Source organism: Apodemus sylvaticus, chromosome 18, assembly GCF_947179515.1.
Source record: "Apodemus sylvaticus chromosome 18, mApoSyl1.1, whole genome shotgun sequence".
In the NCBI taxonomy this organism is placed as follows: domain Eukaryota; kingdom Metazoa; phylum Chordata; class Mammalia; order Rodentia; family Muridae; genus Apodemus; species Apodemus sylvaticus.
In genome coordinates, this window is record NC_067489.1 from 31,851,854 (window position 1) to 31,866,533 (window position 14,680).

Below are 14,680 nucleotides of genomic sequence, written 5' to 3' on the forward strand. Positions count from 1 at the left end.
TCTGACACAGACAGCGATGAGGCAGCCTCAGAGAGCAAGGCTCAGCCCTGCGGGTGGTGGCACCCACACCTTTGATCCAGTGCGTGAGAAGGCAGAGGCAAGTAGTTGGAGACCAGCATGATTTACAGAGCAAGTTCCAGGACAGCTGGGGCCACATAGAGAGACCCTGTCTAGAAAAAAATGGGAGAGGGAGACAGGGAGGGGCATGGGGGAGCGGGAGGGGGAGAAGAGGAGGGAAGGGGGGAATAGAGGGAGAGGGGAGGGGAAGGGGAAGAGGGAGGAGAGGGGGAGGGGAGGCAGAGAGGGGGAGGGGAAGGGTGTGCACCAATAATCACCAATATATATGGCACCTGCTTCTGCCTATCAGGAGACTTTGGCACTTTCCCACTGGGTTAAGGTGTTATGTGTACAGCTATGGCCTCCTGGGGTGTACACACAGAATGGTCTATCTGAGGGGCGGGGAGGCAAAACCTATCAGGGTTTTTGCTTTGTATCTGCTTTCCTTGATTTTAAAGTGCCACTGTTACTGTAATTTTGTTTATTGGGAAGCATAGTCAAAATTACATCCCTAGGAAGTGTTGTCAGAACCTTGCAGAACCTGAGCACGGTGGTGCACATTTGTAATCCCAGCACTCAGAAACTGAGGCAGGGACACTACGATTTTAAGGCCAGATTAGGATACATAGTATGTTCTAGGCTAGCCTGGGGTATACAACGAGACTGTGTCTCAAAACAAAACATCAGAAAGTTTGTAGATGACTGATCTTCAGAGTCACAGTATGAGGAATAGTTGCCAATTAATCTGTAAGGTCTAGGTTTGGACGAAGTGGCTTTTATCTAGGACAGAATGTTTGCTTTGATTGTGGGCAGTAGTTCCCGGAGCGGGGCAGTGCCTCACCTGCTGCTGTAGACATACCAACACAGTAGAGTCAAGGTCCTTCAAACTTGGGGCTGGAGTCCCAGCACCTGCTTCAGCACCACTAGGATTGGAGGAAAGAGATGAACCGAACCGACTTTAGAGGTGAGTTCCTTTAAAAATTCACAGAAACTGTGAGTTTTACAACTTGTCTGAAATGTTTTTTCTTTGGCGTTGCTTTCTTCCGCTTTCTCTCGAATCAAACATTTTATTTTTAGACGAGAAGTCCAGGCAATTGTCAGAAGGAACGCAGGGGGAACTCTGCATCGCGTTCCTCTAGAAGGGCACCTTGCCAGACAACTGCAGCATTCACAGCAGGACCTGACAGGGCCTCCACAGATCAGCCTCGCGCTCCAAGCATCCTCATCTGGCCCAACTCCACCTCTTCCCTCCCTGCCCTTCCTCCATTCCTGGAAAGCCCTGTTTTCTAGCTCTGCGCTTTATCTCTGCGAGGGTGTTATGTATATGGAATTGCACGGTGTGCAACCACGTAAACCAACCCTTTTCCTATAAAGCATGGCTCTCCAAGGATTGTTGCCAATATCAATACTTGCAACAGGTTCATTTTTGTTATTAAATAATATTCCTTGGTAGAGATGTACCCCAATTATTTTTTTTTAATTTTTTGAGCATTAAAGAATATTTGAGCTGTTTTCAGTTGGGAACTAGTTATGAAGATATGTACCTCGGTGTTCAGGGGTTTTGTTTGTCTGAGATAAATGCTGGGGGTGGGATGGGGGGGTGAGGGAGCACCCGCTGGACTATAATATAACTGTACGCTTAGTTTTTAAAGAGATACTCTCCTCACAAACAGTTGTGGTCGTTCACAAGTTCACCAACCGTGTGAGTGTGTCTCATCAGTACCTGGTATTGTCATTACGTATGTATACGTACACACTTGCACATGTGTGTGAAAGCCAAAGGTTGCTGTTAGATAGCTTCCTTGACCCGACCGCAATTTATTCTTTGAAACAGGGTTTCTCACTGAACCTGAAGTGTGAGCTTACACAGTCTGGCAGGTGGTTTCCCGAGATCCTCCTGTCTCTGCTCCTCCAGAACTGAAATCACAGATGTGTGCAGCTGTGCTTGGCTTTTATGTGGGTGCCGTGAATCGGACCTCAGATCCTCATGCTTACATTACAAACGTTTTACCCACGGGGCCATCTTCCCTGCTCCATAATGTCTTTTCATGTTGGTCTGTCTGCCGCGTGACCTCTCGTTTGGACTTAGCGCATAGCTTGCCGTACTGAAAATCTCCTGTTGCTTTGACAGCTGAGCAGTCTCTTCAGAGGAATGTGTCTTCAACATCTTTTGTCCATTTTAAAGTTAGAGTGCCAGATTTTCTTCAAAAAGAAAATCTGGTTTTGGGACAGATGGGTGATTTGTGAAACTTTCCATCAATCTGTACCTCACCTGTCCATTTTCATCACATGGTCTTTTATAGAATGTTTTTAAGTTGTGATAAAGTCCCATCTATCAATTTTTCATTTTCTGGAGCTCTGCTCGCATCATTTCTATGAACTTTTTGCCTTTGAAACCCTGGAAAGTTTGCTCGGTGCTTTAAAAACATAAACATAAGCCAAAAACAACAGTAACAGCCAGGCCCTTACTATATAGCCCAGTGTCTCAGGCTGGCTTCACACTCACAGTATGCCTGCTGCTGCGCCTCACACCGGAGCCCTGAGGTTTCAGGTGTGTATCCCAATGTCTGGCTCCTTAAATTCTCATATAAAAGTTCCATAGTGTTGCATTTTGAACCAAGCCTGAGTCAGTTTGAAGTTTTTGCTTGTTTGCCATCCGGATGGCTGTTTGAGGTGGCGGGGGCGAGGGGTGCTGGTGCTGTTCAATTGCTCCAGCAGAAATTTCTGAAAGGACACTGAATTAATGCTATATGCTTGGGAGCACTGGATTAGTCAGCTGAAAAGGTACCAGGCCACTGTGGGGCTGGAGGCTGGCAGTACACTTACCACATGGCAGACAGGGAGAATCAAGAAGGAGCATGTAGTTCCGCACTAGCTCTCTCTCTCTCTCTCTCTCTCTCCTCTTTACCTGGGCCTCCAGCCCAACATTTAGTGTGGGTCTTCTCAACATCAGTTAATTCTCCCTGGGAAAGTTAGCAACGGACAGAACCAGGATGTGTCTCACCAATCTCCTGGACGGTGTATAAACTGATGATTAAATATCACGGGAACTTTTGTGTGGGATCTGTTTCCAAATTCACTCCCTGGTCCTGTTGATCTCTGCGGCTCTCTTCCCACCAGCACCTCGGAGTCTTGGTTACGTAGTTGATAATGAGCTGTTAATCACTCAGGTTCATTCATTTCACCTGGTTCTTCTTTTTCAAAGCTATGCTCTGGTGTATTCCCTTTCTGTATGTAATTTAGACTAATTGTGTCTATTCGTAAAGTGACTCTGCTGGAATGTTGATGGAAATTGCTTTTAATATATGGATATTTAATATATTAAATATTTATTTAATTAATATATATTTATTTAATATATATTAAATATTTAATATATAGTTATTTAATATATTTTAATATATTATATAATTTATATATTATATGTAAATTATATAATATATCAATATATTGGATATAGAGAGCTATTATATGAATATATAAATTATATAACATATTAATATATATAAGATATATATAAATTATATACATATATACATATATATAGAGAGAGAGGCAGAGAGAGAGAAAGACAGAGAGAGGTAGGGAGATGATATAGATACAAATAGATATTGATAGTATGTATCCAATTACTTAGATCTTTGTGGTTTTTTTCAGAACAAATAAATATATTAATGTGCCTATATTATTAGGTTTATACCTTACTTTTCTTAATATAGTAATGTTATGTCATGTTCTAATGAGTATCTAGAAATAGAGCCAGCACTTCAGGCTATCTCTTACCTCAGAGAGGCCTCAAATTTAACTGGAAATATATAATTTAGAAGAAGCGTAAGCAGGCAAAAAAGATTGGATTAAAAAAATAACTTCAAAATTCCTAAAGTTCTTCTGAGAAATAAAAATATTCCAGACCCATTAGATAAGAAAATACCATTAAAAGGTATTTTCTGTCCCAGAGACTGAAGGTGCTCCAATAAGCCATAGGTTTTCTAACCACCACAAATAGATCATAGACGGAGGAACAAAAGGAATCAAAAGAGAAAAGGAAAGTGTAAAACATAAAAGAAGAAAAGGAAAACATCCCAGAGCACGAAAAATGCGTATCTTTAGATTTAAGTTTGTTATCGTGAAACCTCAGGAATGTGCCGGTAATGATTGCAAAAATAAAATCCAAGAGAAGAGAAATAAGGAGATCCCAGGCTGGCCTAGACGGTCTTTCGATGACATTTCTAGCTATCCTAGAAAGCAAAGGAGAGAGTCCTTCAAAATCTCCAAAGGAGAATCTTGGGCTGAGCTATCAACCAATAATACGTACAATTTAACTTCTCACACACGCTGTTTCCAAGGAAGCTGCAGTGGATATGTGGCACTGAACAAGAGAGTAGACCAAGGAGAAAGAAGACAAAGCGATAAGGGGACAAAAGGCTCAGTGTAGGGAGACGTGGACCGAAGCTGGGCTGCTCAGCTTCACCGTGGACCCAGAGCAATCGACCCCAAACAGAGCAGCACAGACTGCTCCGGGGAGAAAACGCAGCAGGATTCTTGATGTTTCTGAGCACGGAGGGAAGATTTAGGAAAATTAAAGGCTCTTGAGCTCTTGATTGTGAGTCTGTATTCCTGTCTCGAATCATCTCTCCAGGAGAAACAAAGGCCTAAGAGGAGGGAACAGTGACATAGAAATGAACAATAGTTATGTAGTTAGCAAGATGTGAATATTCATATCGGATGATTAAAACACGACTTGGTATTCCTGCCTGATTAGGAAAGACAGAGGAGGTGTATAGAAAGCTGGGAACGGTGAAGGCTGCACGGATAATAGGAAACAGAATTTAGCTTCCTTCTCCTATAATCAAAATCCCAATTGACTTCTGATTGAAGTGGAGTGAGAGGCTGCTGCATCGGCCCGATAGTGTATGTAAGTGTTGGAGAAGCTACAAAACTATATAGCGTGACTGAACCCTTTAGAGATCTAAGGTTACAAGGAAACCTAGATGAACTACATCCAGAAAGCAATCGCCCTTCCTAGAAGTGAAGGCATGACTGCCTGCTTGCATTCCTGAGAGTCTGAAGTAGAAGTTACCCACCAGGAGCTTTAACAATAACTGGTCACGAGTAGTCTGCTGCAGCAGAATAGAGTCCTGAGGCTCCCCAATGGCATACAAGCACAAACAAACAAACAAACAAACATGGAGATATTCCCCCACCCCCCGCCCCACGCCGGGGTACAGGAACTTTCTTACTGAGCAAGATGCAACTGCTGAGGGCTGTCCATGGGGGGATGCAAAAGTCAGGTTTAAACCGGAAGTTACTCATAAGCTGAAAGTTGGAGCGTGAAAGCCAATGGAATCACGCTCACATCAATCAAAGCAAAGTGGGCGTGGCTAGAGCGACTTCAGAGCAGCGAATATCACCCAGGAAAAAAGATGCAATTTCAGAACGACTCAAGGATAAATTCATTGGGGCGGGGTATATCATTCCTAAATGTTCATGTATTTCCTGATCCCACAGCTTCAGACACACTCATCAAACAAACAAACAAGCAAAACTAGAAATTATTTTGTAATACAGATAGAACTGTGATGTAACAAACCTTGTCAGAGCTACCTAAAACAATGGTTAGTGAAATTCATAGCTTAAAATGCTCAGATTAGGAAATTATAAACTTCATGTTCTGTACTCTTGCTTTAAGAGACTAGAACAAGAACAAATGAAGCCCAACGTAATCAGAGACAACTTAATAAAAATTAGCAACAATTGGTGAGTTTAAAAATGGAATGATTTATGTCTTTTAAAAGTTAATGTAAGTGATAAATTCTTCACTTTTGCGGGGCGCCTCAGCAATTACCACAGGCATTTAAATGGCAAGGGATATATCCAGAACAATTTTATACAATAAATTGAATAAATGGACATTTTTAAATATTCAAAAACCATACCTCTCCCAAATAGACAGTGGAAGATAAATATGTCTTCAAGGCATCTATAACTGTCACAGAAATTAGAATTACATACCCCAACCCCCAAGAGAGAGCTCTTGACTCAAATGGCTTCACTGGTGAATTCAAGCCATGGTTTTGGGAAGGAACAATACCAATCTTAGAGAAGCTTGTCAAGAAATGGGAGGAGACAGAACAATTCCTGAACATAGTTTGTGAGGCAAGCAAAGGCCGGGCACCTCAAAATGCCCAAGATAGTTCATAAAAAACACTAAAGGTTAATAGTGTATAAACACAGAAATTCCTTCTGACTCCTAACAACTCAGACCCAGCAGACTTTAAATGATTCATTCGCTGTGACCTAATAATTGGTTTAACATTAGAAAATTAATCAATGCTACTCAACCACATCAACAAAAACAGGAAAAAAAATCAGACAAAATTCAGTACTCATTGCTTAAAACAACCACACCAGCACGAGTCAGGAAGCTGGCAATAGACGGGAAGTCTCTCAACCTCTTAAAAGGACTCCACAATTATCATCAAACTCCATGGTGAAAGAAAAACGCTTTCCCCTAAGATCAAGAACAGAGTAAAACCTTTCAACCTCATGCAGAAAGTCCTGACCAATGAACCAAGGCAGGAACTAGATAAAAGGTTAAGGAAGAGTGAATCTGACTTTATTTTAAAAGCCATAAAGAAAAATCCTAAAATTGAAAATAAGATAAAATAAAAACATTAAGTCTTTATTAGAAGCAGATATAAATTTAAGATGGGAGAGAATTAGGTTAAACGAGGCAGGATTGAGGAGTGTGGGGTAATGAACTGAGTTTTGAAAGCTTTATAAGATTTGGAGTCTTTGGGGTGCTTTCAAAATCTTTGTTTTACTTTGATAAAAACGCAAATTAAATTGAAGAGAAGACAAAGTTCTCAGCAGGCATTAACTCTATTTCTTGAGCTTCAACTATTTCTTCAAAGACAATTTGCCTTATTGCATAAAGCCTGCTCCCTTGGCCAGCACCCTAGAAATTAGTGTTGAGCGAGCTTTGTGCTCTTTGAAAGCAAAGCATCTAACAGCTAAGAGATATTTAAAAATGCAAGCGCGTTTTCGGTTATTAATAGATTTCAATCAGCCCTTGAAATAAAAATAAAGATGTAAATTGTATGCATAATTAATGAGTTTTAAAAATTGTTCCATGGTGAGGATGAATAGTTTTTGGCTGTGAGCCCCAAGGATAAGGAACTATGATAATACAGAGATTGTCAGTGAGTCAGGGCTGTGTATATGCCGTGTAAACACGTGTTGAATATTTGCATAAATATTTACATATATGATTTTGTTGGTGACCATCAGCTAAATGTCATTGAGGTACCCCACCACACACACATACATACACACACACACACACACTTAATTTAGGCATGCTATGCTATTTCTTTCCTTTCCTTGAATTTGATAAATGTTTATAATTTGTAGCGTGAAAGAAAACTTCATCTAAGCTGAAAAAAATCCACACGGGGTTTAGATTTATGCCATGTACCCCTAATGTTAGTTTTCAGTTCTTTTTCTTTTTCCCTTTCTTTTGCTCCCCTTCCCTCCTTCTAGCCTACCTTCAACTTCACAATCCTCCTGCCTCCTCCTCCTCCTGAATGCTTAGATTTCAGGTCTGTGTCATCATATTCTATAGCTAGCCTTTTATTCATACATATTAAGTAGGCAGAGTCTAACCAGGGTCCTGGGATTCAAACTTAGAGTAAGTGGGCTCTGAGAAAGAGACCCGTGAACTAGAAGAATCCACTTCAGAATTGGTCAGAGTGGAAATCATGATTAACCTTTCAAAGTCTCACTTGAGCAGTACTCGGGGTGCTTAGAGTCACCCATCTTCCCCCACAGCCAACAGGAATCTGGACTCTGCAGAGGGAGCTGGCCTTGTGAAACATTCTACTCTGTTTGAAGGTATTTTTGCCTATTTCCCTTTAGACCCAGCCTATGAGTTTTCGTTACAGCCTCTTGGGATGATCTTTCTGACTCTCATCAATGGGAGGCGTTGTTTGAGATCTTTGAAGGTATGGAGCACAAGTCTGTGTTCTTCGTTGTGTTCAAGCATCTGATTTCAGTTCATTCAACCCAGGCCAGAGGAGAAATGAAGGAAAGGAAAAAACAACATAGCATGCTTAAATTAAGTGTGTGTGTGGGGGCTCAATGACCTCAGCCCCCTTCCTAACTCCTTCAACTGCCGCCCTACTGCTGATACCATGGGACACTGCTGCATGATTGAACATTGCTCAAGTTCCATTCGTTTTGGCCTGCACAACAAACATGAAAACATTCTCCTGATTAAGATAACATCGAGCAGAGAAGAACAGAGATACATGCTCAATAAAGAATACTTTACAAGGCCAACACCCTCTGCAGAATGCAGATTTCTGTTGGCTGTGGGGGAAGATGTGTGGTTCTAAGCACCTCACTCAAGGGAGACTTTGAAAGGTTAATCATGATTTCTACTCTGACCCATTCCGAAGCGGATTCTTCTGGCTTGCATGTCTCTTTCTCAGAGATTGCTTACTCTAAAGTGGGTTTCCTCTAAACCCCAATGCCCTGTTCAGTTATTTCCTAACACTCATTTTGATGTAGCTTTTCGGCTAGAATTTGAATGTGAAATGTCTCTCAGAGGCTCATGACTACTGGGGACTACTTGGTGGTAGGACCTTGTAGCCTCCACAACTTCATCATGCCTTCCTGTTGGGATGGACTCCAACCCTTAAAACTATGGGCCAGAATAAACCTTTTCCCTCCTACTTTATTTCTATCAGGCATTTGGTCAGAGCAAGACCAAAGGAACATACACACTTACTTTAAGACCAAAGTAACAAGTGCACTTGGTTTCCATGTACTTGGCTTGTCTCCCTCACAGAAACGGGTGTTCTTGGAAGGCAGAAACATTGTTTGTCTTAACACACCTCATGTCCTGTGTCTGACACCTCATGTCCTGTGTCTGACACCTCATGGCCTGTGTCTGACACCTCATGTCCTATAAACCAGGTTTGGGAGCATCTGACACATGCTTTATAATTTCAGTACTCAGAATTTATTGATTTGGTTTTGTTCTGCTTTTTTAAGACTCAGACCTAGTCTTTAATGAAAGCCTTGAAAGGTTCACAAAGGAGGCAGTTATCTGTAAAAATGTGTAGCATATCTGATAAGAAGTGGATGCCAAAGTTACCAGTAGCCTGCTTAGCTACCGCCTTTAGCATCATCGAGCATTCCTTAGTCCAAAAATAAAATAAAATAAAATAAAATAAAATAAAATAAAATAAAATAAAATAAAATAAAGATTGCTGGAAATCATGCTGGGTACATGCACATGCTGTGTGTTTTATTCATGGAGCGACTGCTTTACTTACACATGTAAGCAGTACACGTGTAATCTTACCCAGGCAGTACATGTGTGATCATGTAATCACTAGTGATATATTCATGCCATTACTTCTTCCTTTTATTTACCGGGGATTGATGCAGACCAGAGAGATTGCTTAGCACAGTGGTGCTCAGTCTTCCTAATTCTGAAACCCTTTAGTTCAGTTTTCTTGTTGTGACCCTCAGCCATAAAATTATTTCATTGCTACTTCATAACTGTAATTTTGCTACTGTAAATGTATGATATGCCAGGATATCTGATATGTGACCCCTGTGAAAAGGGTCATTCCACATCCCCCACGGGGTCACGACCCACAGGCTGAGAACCAATGCATTAGAAGAACTCAGTGGACTCCCTGGAACAGTTTAGAAAGCTGTTCGTCCGTGCTTTCTCCCATAGGTCAGGGTGTGAATACACTGGCATTCAGTATGTTTCAAGCTTCAGCAAACTGATTCTGAGTTGTCCTTCCATGAGCCAATGAAAAGTGGTTACACTTTGACTTGGGGACGTTCAGCCAAAATGAAATATTGGCTCCTTTAAACCCACCCCGACGGAATGAAACACACCAGGTAGGCACTATTTTAGGAGTTATGTTCTGATGCAAGACAGGGCTCTATCTGAAGAGGCTGTTTGTCAGTATCTGTGCTGGCTGGCTTTGTGTAAACTTGACACAGGTTGGAGCTATCACAGAGAAAGGAGCTTCAGGTGAGGAAATGCCTCCATGAGATCCAACTGTGGGGCATTTTCTCAATTAGTGATCAAGGGGGGAGGGCCCCTTGTGGGTGGTGCCATCCCTGGGCTGGTAGTCTTGGGTTCTATAAGAGAGCAGGCTGAGCAAGCCAGGGGAAGCAAGCCAGTAAGGAACATCCCTCCATGGCCTCTGCATCAGCCCCTGCTTCCTGACCTGCTTGAGTTCCAGTCCTGACTTCCTTTGGTGATGAACAGCAATAAGGAAGTGTAAGCTGAATAAACCCTTTCCTCCCCAACTTGCTTCTTGGTCATGATGTTTGTGCAGAAATAGAAACCCTGACTAAGACAGTATCCATCGTGAAATCTGTCCAACTCATACACTAATGACCAGTCAATACTACTACATTTTAACTCCAACTGGCAAGCAACAGGTGAAAATGTTTACTGGTCCTTAGAGAGAGACCACTCCCTGTTGATGGGTATATGGTTTCCTTCTGATAGTCTAAAAAACTTAACAATGTGCCCGTATTATTCTGTTTTTAATCACTACTGTGAAATACACAAAACCATATACATACTGAAGACAGAGTTTCTTGAGCTCAGTTTTAGATGCTGAGAGTTGAAGATATATGTAGCCATGCCAGTTAGCAGAAGGCATAATAGCATGTGCTATAGGAAGAAATCGTATTTGTAAGACAGTAAGCTAGACAGCAGGCCAGGGGCAAGCTCACGATTTCTTTTTGAGGTGTGTGTGTGTGTGTGTGTGTTTATATCTATGTGTGTCCATGAGTGTATATGGCCAGAAGTAACACTGGGTGTTTGTCTTTGGAAGCTACCTACCTTGTTTTGGGGTGTTTTGTTTTGTTGTAGATAATCTCTCTGGCCCGGTCACTGAATAGGCACCTGGACTCACTGTCTAGCTAGCAATCCCTAGGGATTTGCTTGACTTTGCCTCCCTGGCTATAGAATTAGTGACATCAACTTTTTTTTTTTCATTTCTGGGGACTGAACTCAGATCCTGACACTTGCCTCCTCAGCAGTTTACTAACTGAGTATCTCTGCAACCTCAATCTCATGTTCCCAAGAAATCTAAATCATGCAAACGATTTGAATCCTTCCTGGCAACAACAGCCCTATCAAAATCTAGCAACCTCCTACCCAGCACCCACCCACACACCTCTGTTCTACCACATCCCCAGACTGAAGACCAAGTCTCCAACACATCAACCTTTGGGAAACGACAGCTACGCATGGTAGGTGCAATGAATTAAAATGTATATTCATCATTTGATGGATGTGTGGGTTTATCTATGGCCTAGATTCCTCTAGTTGAAATATTTGCATCAAAAAGTGAGAATGTTTATAGAAATATCGGAGGTATTTTTGACCTGCCAGTAAAGATGCCCTACCAACATACAGATGCTGTACCAACATACAGATGCTATACCAACATACAGATGCTGTACCAATGTCTAGATTCTGTACCAATGTACAGATGCTGTACCAACGTCTAGAAGCTGTACTAATGTACAGATGCTGTACCAACATACACGGCCACTAGCCATCCAGGATCAGTCTCTTCTTCCTACTCTCTTTATCAATTTATATTTGTTTTATATTTGCTTATCCAATAGGGTAAGCCTGGCACTTCAGTGTGGCCTTATTCATTTCTCTTATTATCAGTAGAAGGGACCGTTTAATTCATGTCCATTGTCATCTGTATTGTAGGGAGCTGTGAGTGAAGGAACTTTTACTCATTTTCTTTGGGTTGAATAGCTTTTCGTTGGCATTTGCAAGAGTCTTCTCCCTTATGTAGGAAGTTAGCCTTCCGATTCTGAGATGAATTGCAAATACATCCCCCCCACACACACACACATAATCATTTGTCTTTTTGCTTTGCTTAAAATAATTTTACCAGGCAGAGGATCTTTCTCCATTTTTGTGTTGTCAAGTTCATTACTGTCAGGTTTCACTTCAGTTTTATGATGATGTCTCCATTTGGAAGGAACAATTAGTTTCTTCTGGTAATTTTGACTTTGATCAATATTTGAATTATTTTGATGAAGAGTGTGAGATATGTAGTCAGTCCCTCAATGCCTCCTAGCATTTCAGCACCATTTATTAAATAAACCCTTTCTTCCACAATGACTCAAGGTTTCAACACAGTGAAGCTAAATCTTCCCACTCAACATATAATGTTTTGCTATTGTTATTCAACAATTTTTAAATCATCCTACAGAAGTGTTTGACATGTTTCATATGGGTACTACCTTCATAACTCTTGAGTTATTCTTCTACATTTTCCTTTTTTGTTGTTATTTTGCTAACACAATTAAATATGTTTCTCTCATTAGTATCTATTGGCAGTCTGATGTGTTATCTTTTCTATTTGTTTTGCTTATTTATATAAATGCTATACTTGCTTTCTGGAAGAGTGTACTTCTATATGGACTTTAAAGAGCTTTAGCATACAAGATGGCTACATCCTGAGTGGACCCCAGAGCTTCTAAATCAAATGCTGTGAACCTTTAATACAGTTCCTGTTGTGGTGACCCCCCAACCATAAAATTATTTTGTTGCTACTTCATAACTGTGAATCATAACACAAGGATTCAGAAACATTGGAATCATTGGGACTCACATGGTAGAAAGAGACACCTGACCTTTAAGTAGTCTTCTGTCCCCCATGTGCATGACATGTCATGTGCCTATTATTCACACACAGACAAAAACAAATAAATAAATGTAATTTAAGAATAACCCCCACTTCCTGTTCCAGCCGCCATCGGAGAGCAGCAGCCATGGTCTTGCACTACCCGTGGCCGTGGGCCTCAACAAGAACTACAAGGTGATGAAGAACATTGTCATTGTCATCAGCAAGCCGAGACACAGCTGGTGCCGCGGGTGCTTCACCAAGCACAGCAAGTTCGTGCAGGACATGATCCGGGAGGTGTGCGGCTTCGCGTACTATGAGCGGTACGCCGTGGGGTTGCTCAAGGTGTCCAAGGACAAACGCGCACTCAGGTTCATCAAGAAGATGGTGGGTACGTACATCCGGGCCAAGAGAAAGCGGGAGGGGCTGAGCAACGTGCAGGCAGCCATGAGGAAGGGGGCAGCCAAGGATTGATGGACCCTCCCCTAATACAAGATCGTTCCTACAAAAATCAAATATGCACACCAGGAAGCAAGTCACTGGCAACTAGAACTTGTCAACATAACAAAGGACCCTAATAAAAAAGTAAGGTCTTTGCGAATTATCATTATTAATTGCCATATTTGGCACATTTAGGAAATGAAGGAGGGCGAGCTCATATGTACCTGCAAGAAACAGGTCTTCAGCTTCACGAAGTCTTGAAAATTAAGCAAAGCGAATGTGTAAGAAATGTAAAATAACAAGACACTTAGGTTAAGCAGGTGGGCACACGAGTGTTATTAGATCAAGCTGGAGAGAAAATTAACAAACTAGAATATAGACTAAAAGAAACCAGCCACAACAGAGGCCTGAGTCAGTAAGAGATAAATGTGTCTGATGGACAGTGATTAGGGGACGCAGAGAGAGTCTCACAGCATGACTGAAAGTGCACCAGAGGAGAAGACCGGGGCCTAGGGCCGCATTTGAAGAGGTGACAGTCAATTTTCCAGAACAAATGCAGGAATGAGTCAAGAATTCCACAGTTAGGTTGAAAACTGAAAACAACAGACACGCCTTGGCGTGTAGTCACATCTGCATGCACAGGCTAAATGGAAGGACACTGGGTGCTCTTGATGGAGCGACAACTAAATGAACAGCCAACTTCTCAGCTGCAACTGCAGGAGCCAGTAAAGGAGAGGGGCCCACATCTTCAGTGTACCCCAGCCTAGAACTCATGACATGGGGACACTACCTTACAGAAATGGGACAGAAATGTAGACACTTTCGGAAATAAAGCAGAAGGAAAGTGTTTTTGCCACCAGTCTCTAAAGGAAAGGCCACAAAGTAATTCAGGAATTAAGTAGAAGGTGTAGACACAGGAAGGAAGAGAATGCAGACTCACATAATTCTGAGAAAAGTTGTGGCCAATCAGGGCATGAGAAGATAAGGGTCATCACTGGGGAGCAGAGAAATAAAAATCAAGGCCATGGTGAAATTTTTTTCCATCCATTCTGTTACAGAAAAATGGCATACATGATTTGGGGGAACTCCAAGTCTTAGTAGGCATGTGCCACCACGGGCTTCTATCCTGTCTTGAGGAGACTGTACTTTGGAAAACAGTGCGCCATACATATCTCCTAAGTTCAGTGTTAACCCGTATGTTTCCTATGACTATGCTCTTATAGTCATACAGGGGAGACAATGTATACAACGTTCACAATCATATGATCTATGGAAACATGGAAATCCACCCCCCAGCGTGATTAGTAACAGGATAAGTGGATAAACTGTGGTATAGACAGTCACACAGTCAAGACAGTCAAGCCCAATACATGGGCTACAGCCACCTGGGAAGTTTTGTTTCAAATATTATATGCAGACCCCAAGTTACAGGCAAAGTCTTCCACAAGACTCCCCTCAGTTCAGATGCCAACCACTAGTCTCAG

The 14,680-nt window shown here is 41.7% G+C and overlaps 1 protein-coding gene across 1 annotated transcript in view; it reads left to right on the forward strand.

The window, feature by feature from the left end:
* The window catches only part of LOC127668988 (60S ribosomal protein L36-like), a 31,566-nt gene extending 18,337 nt beyond the window's left edge, over positions 1–13,229 (forward strand). Inside the window, exon 2 of the mRNA XM_052162879.1 lies at positions 12,882–13,229. Within this exon, the coding sequence (XP_052018839.1) occupies positions 12,882–13,229 (348 nt within the window). The remainder of the gene's footprint in view (positions 1–12,881) is intronic.
* The last annotated feature ends 1,451 nt before the right edge of the window (positions 13,230–14,680 follow it).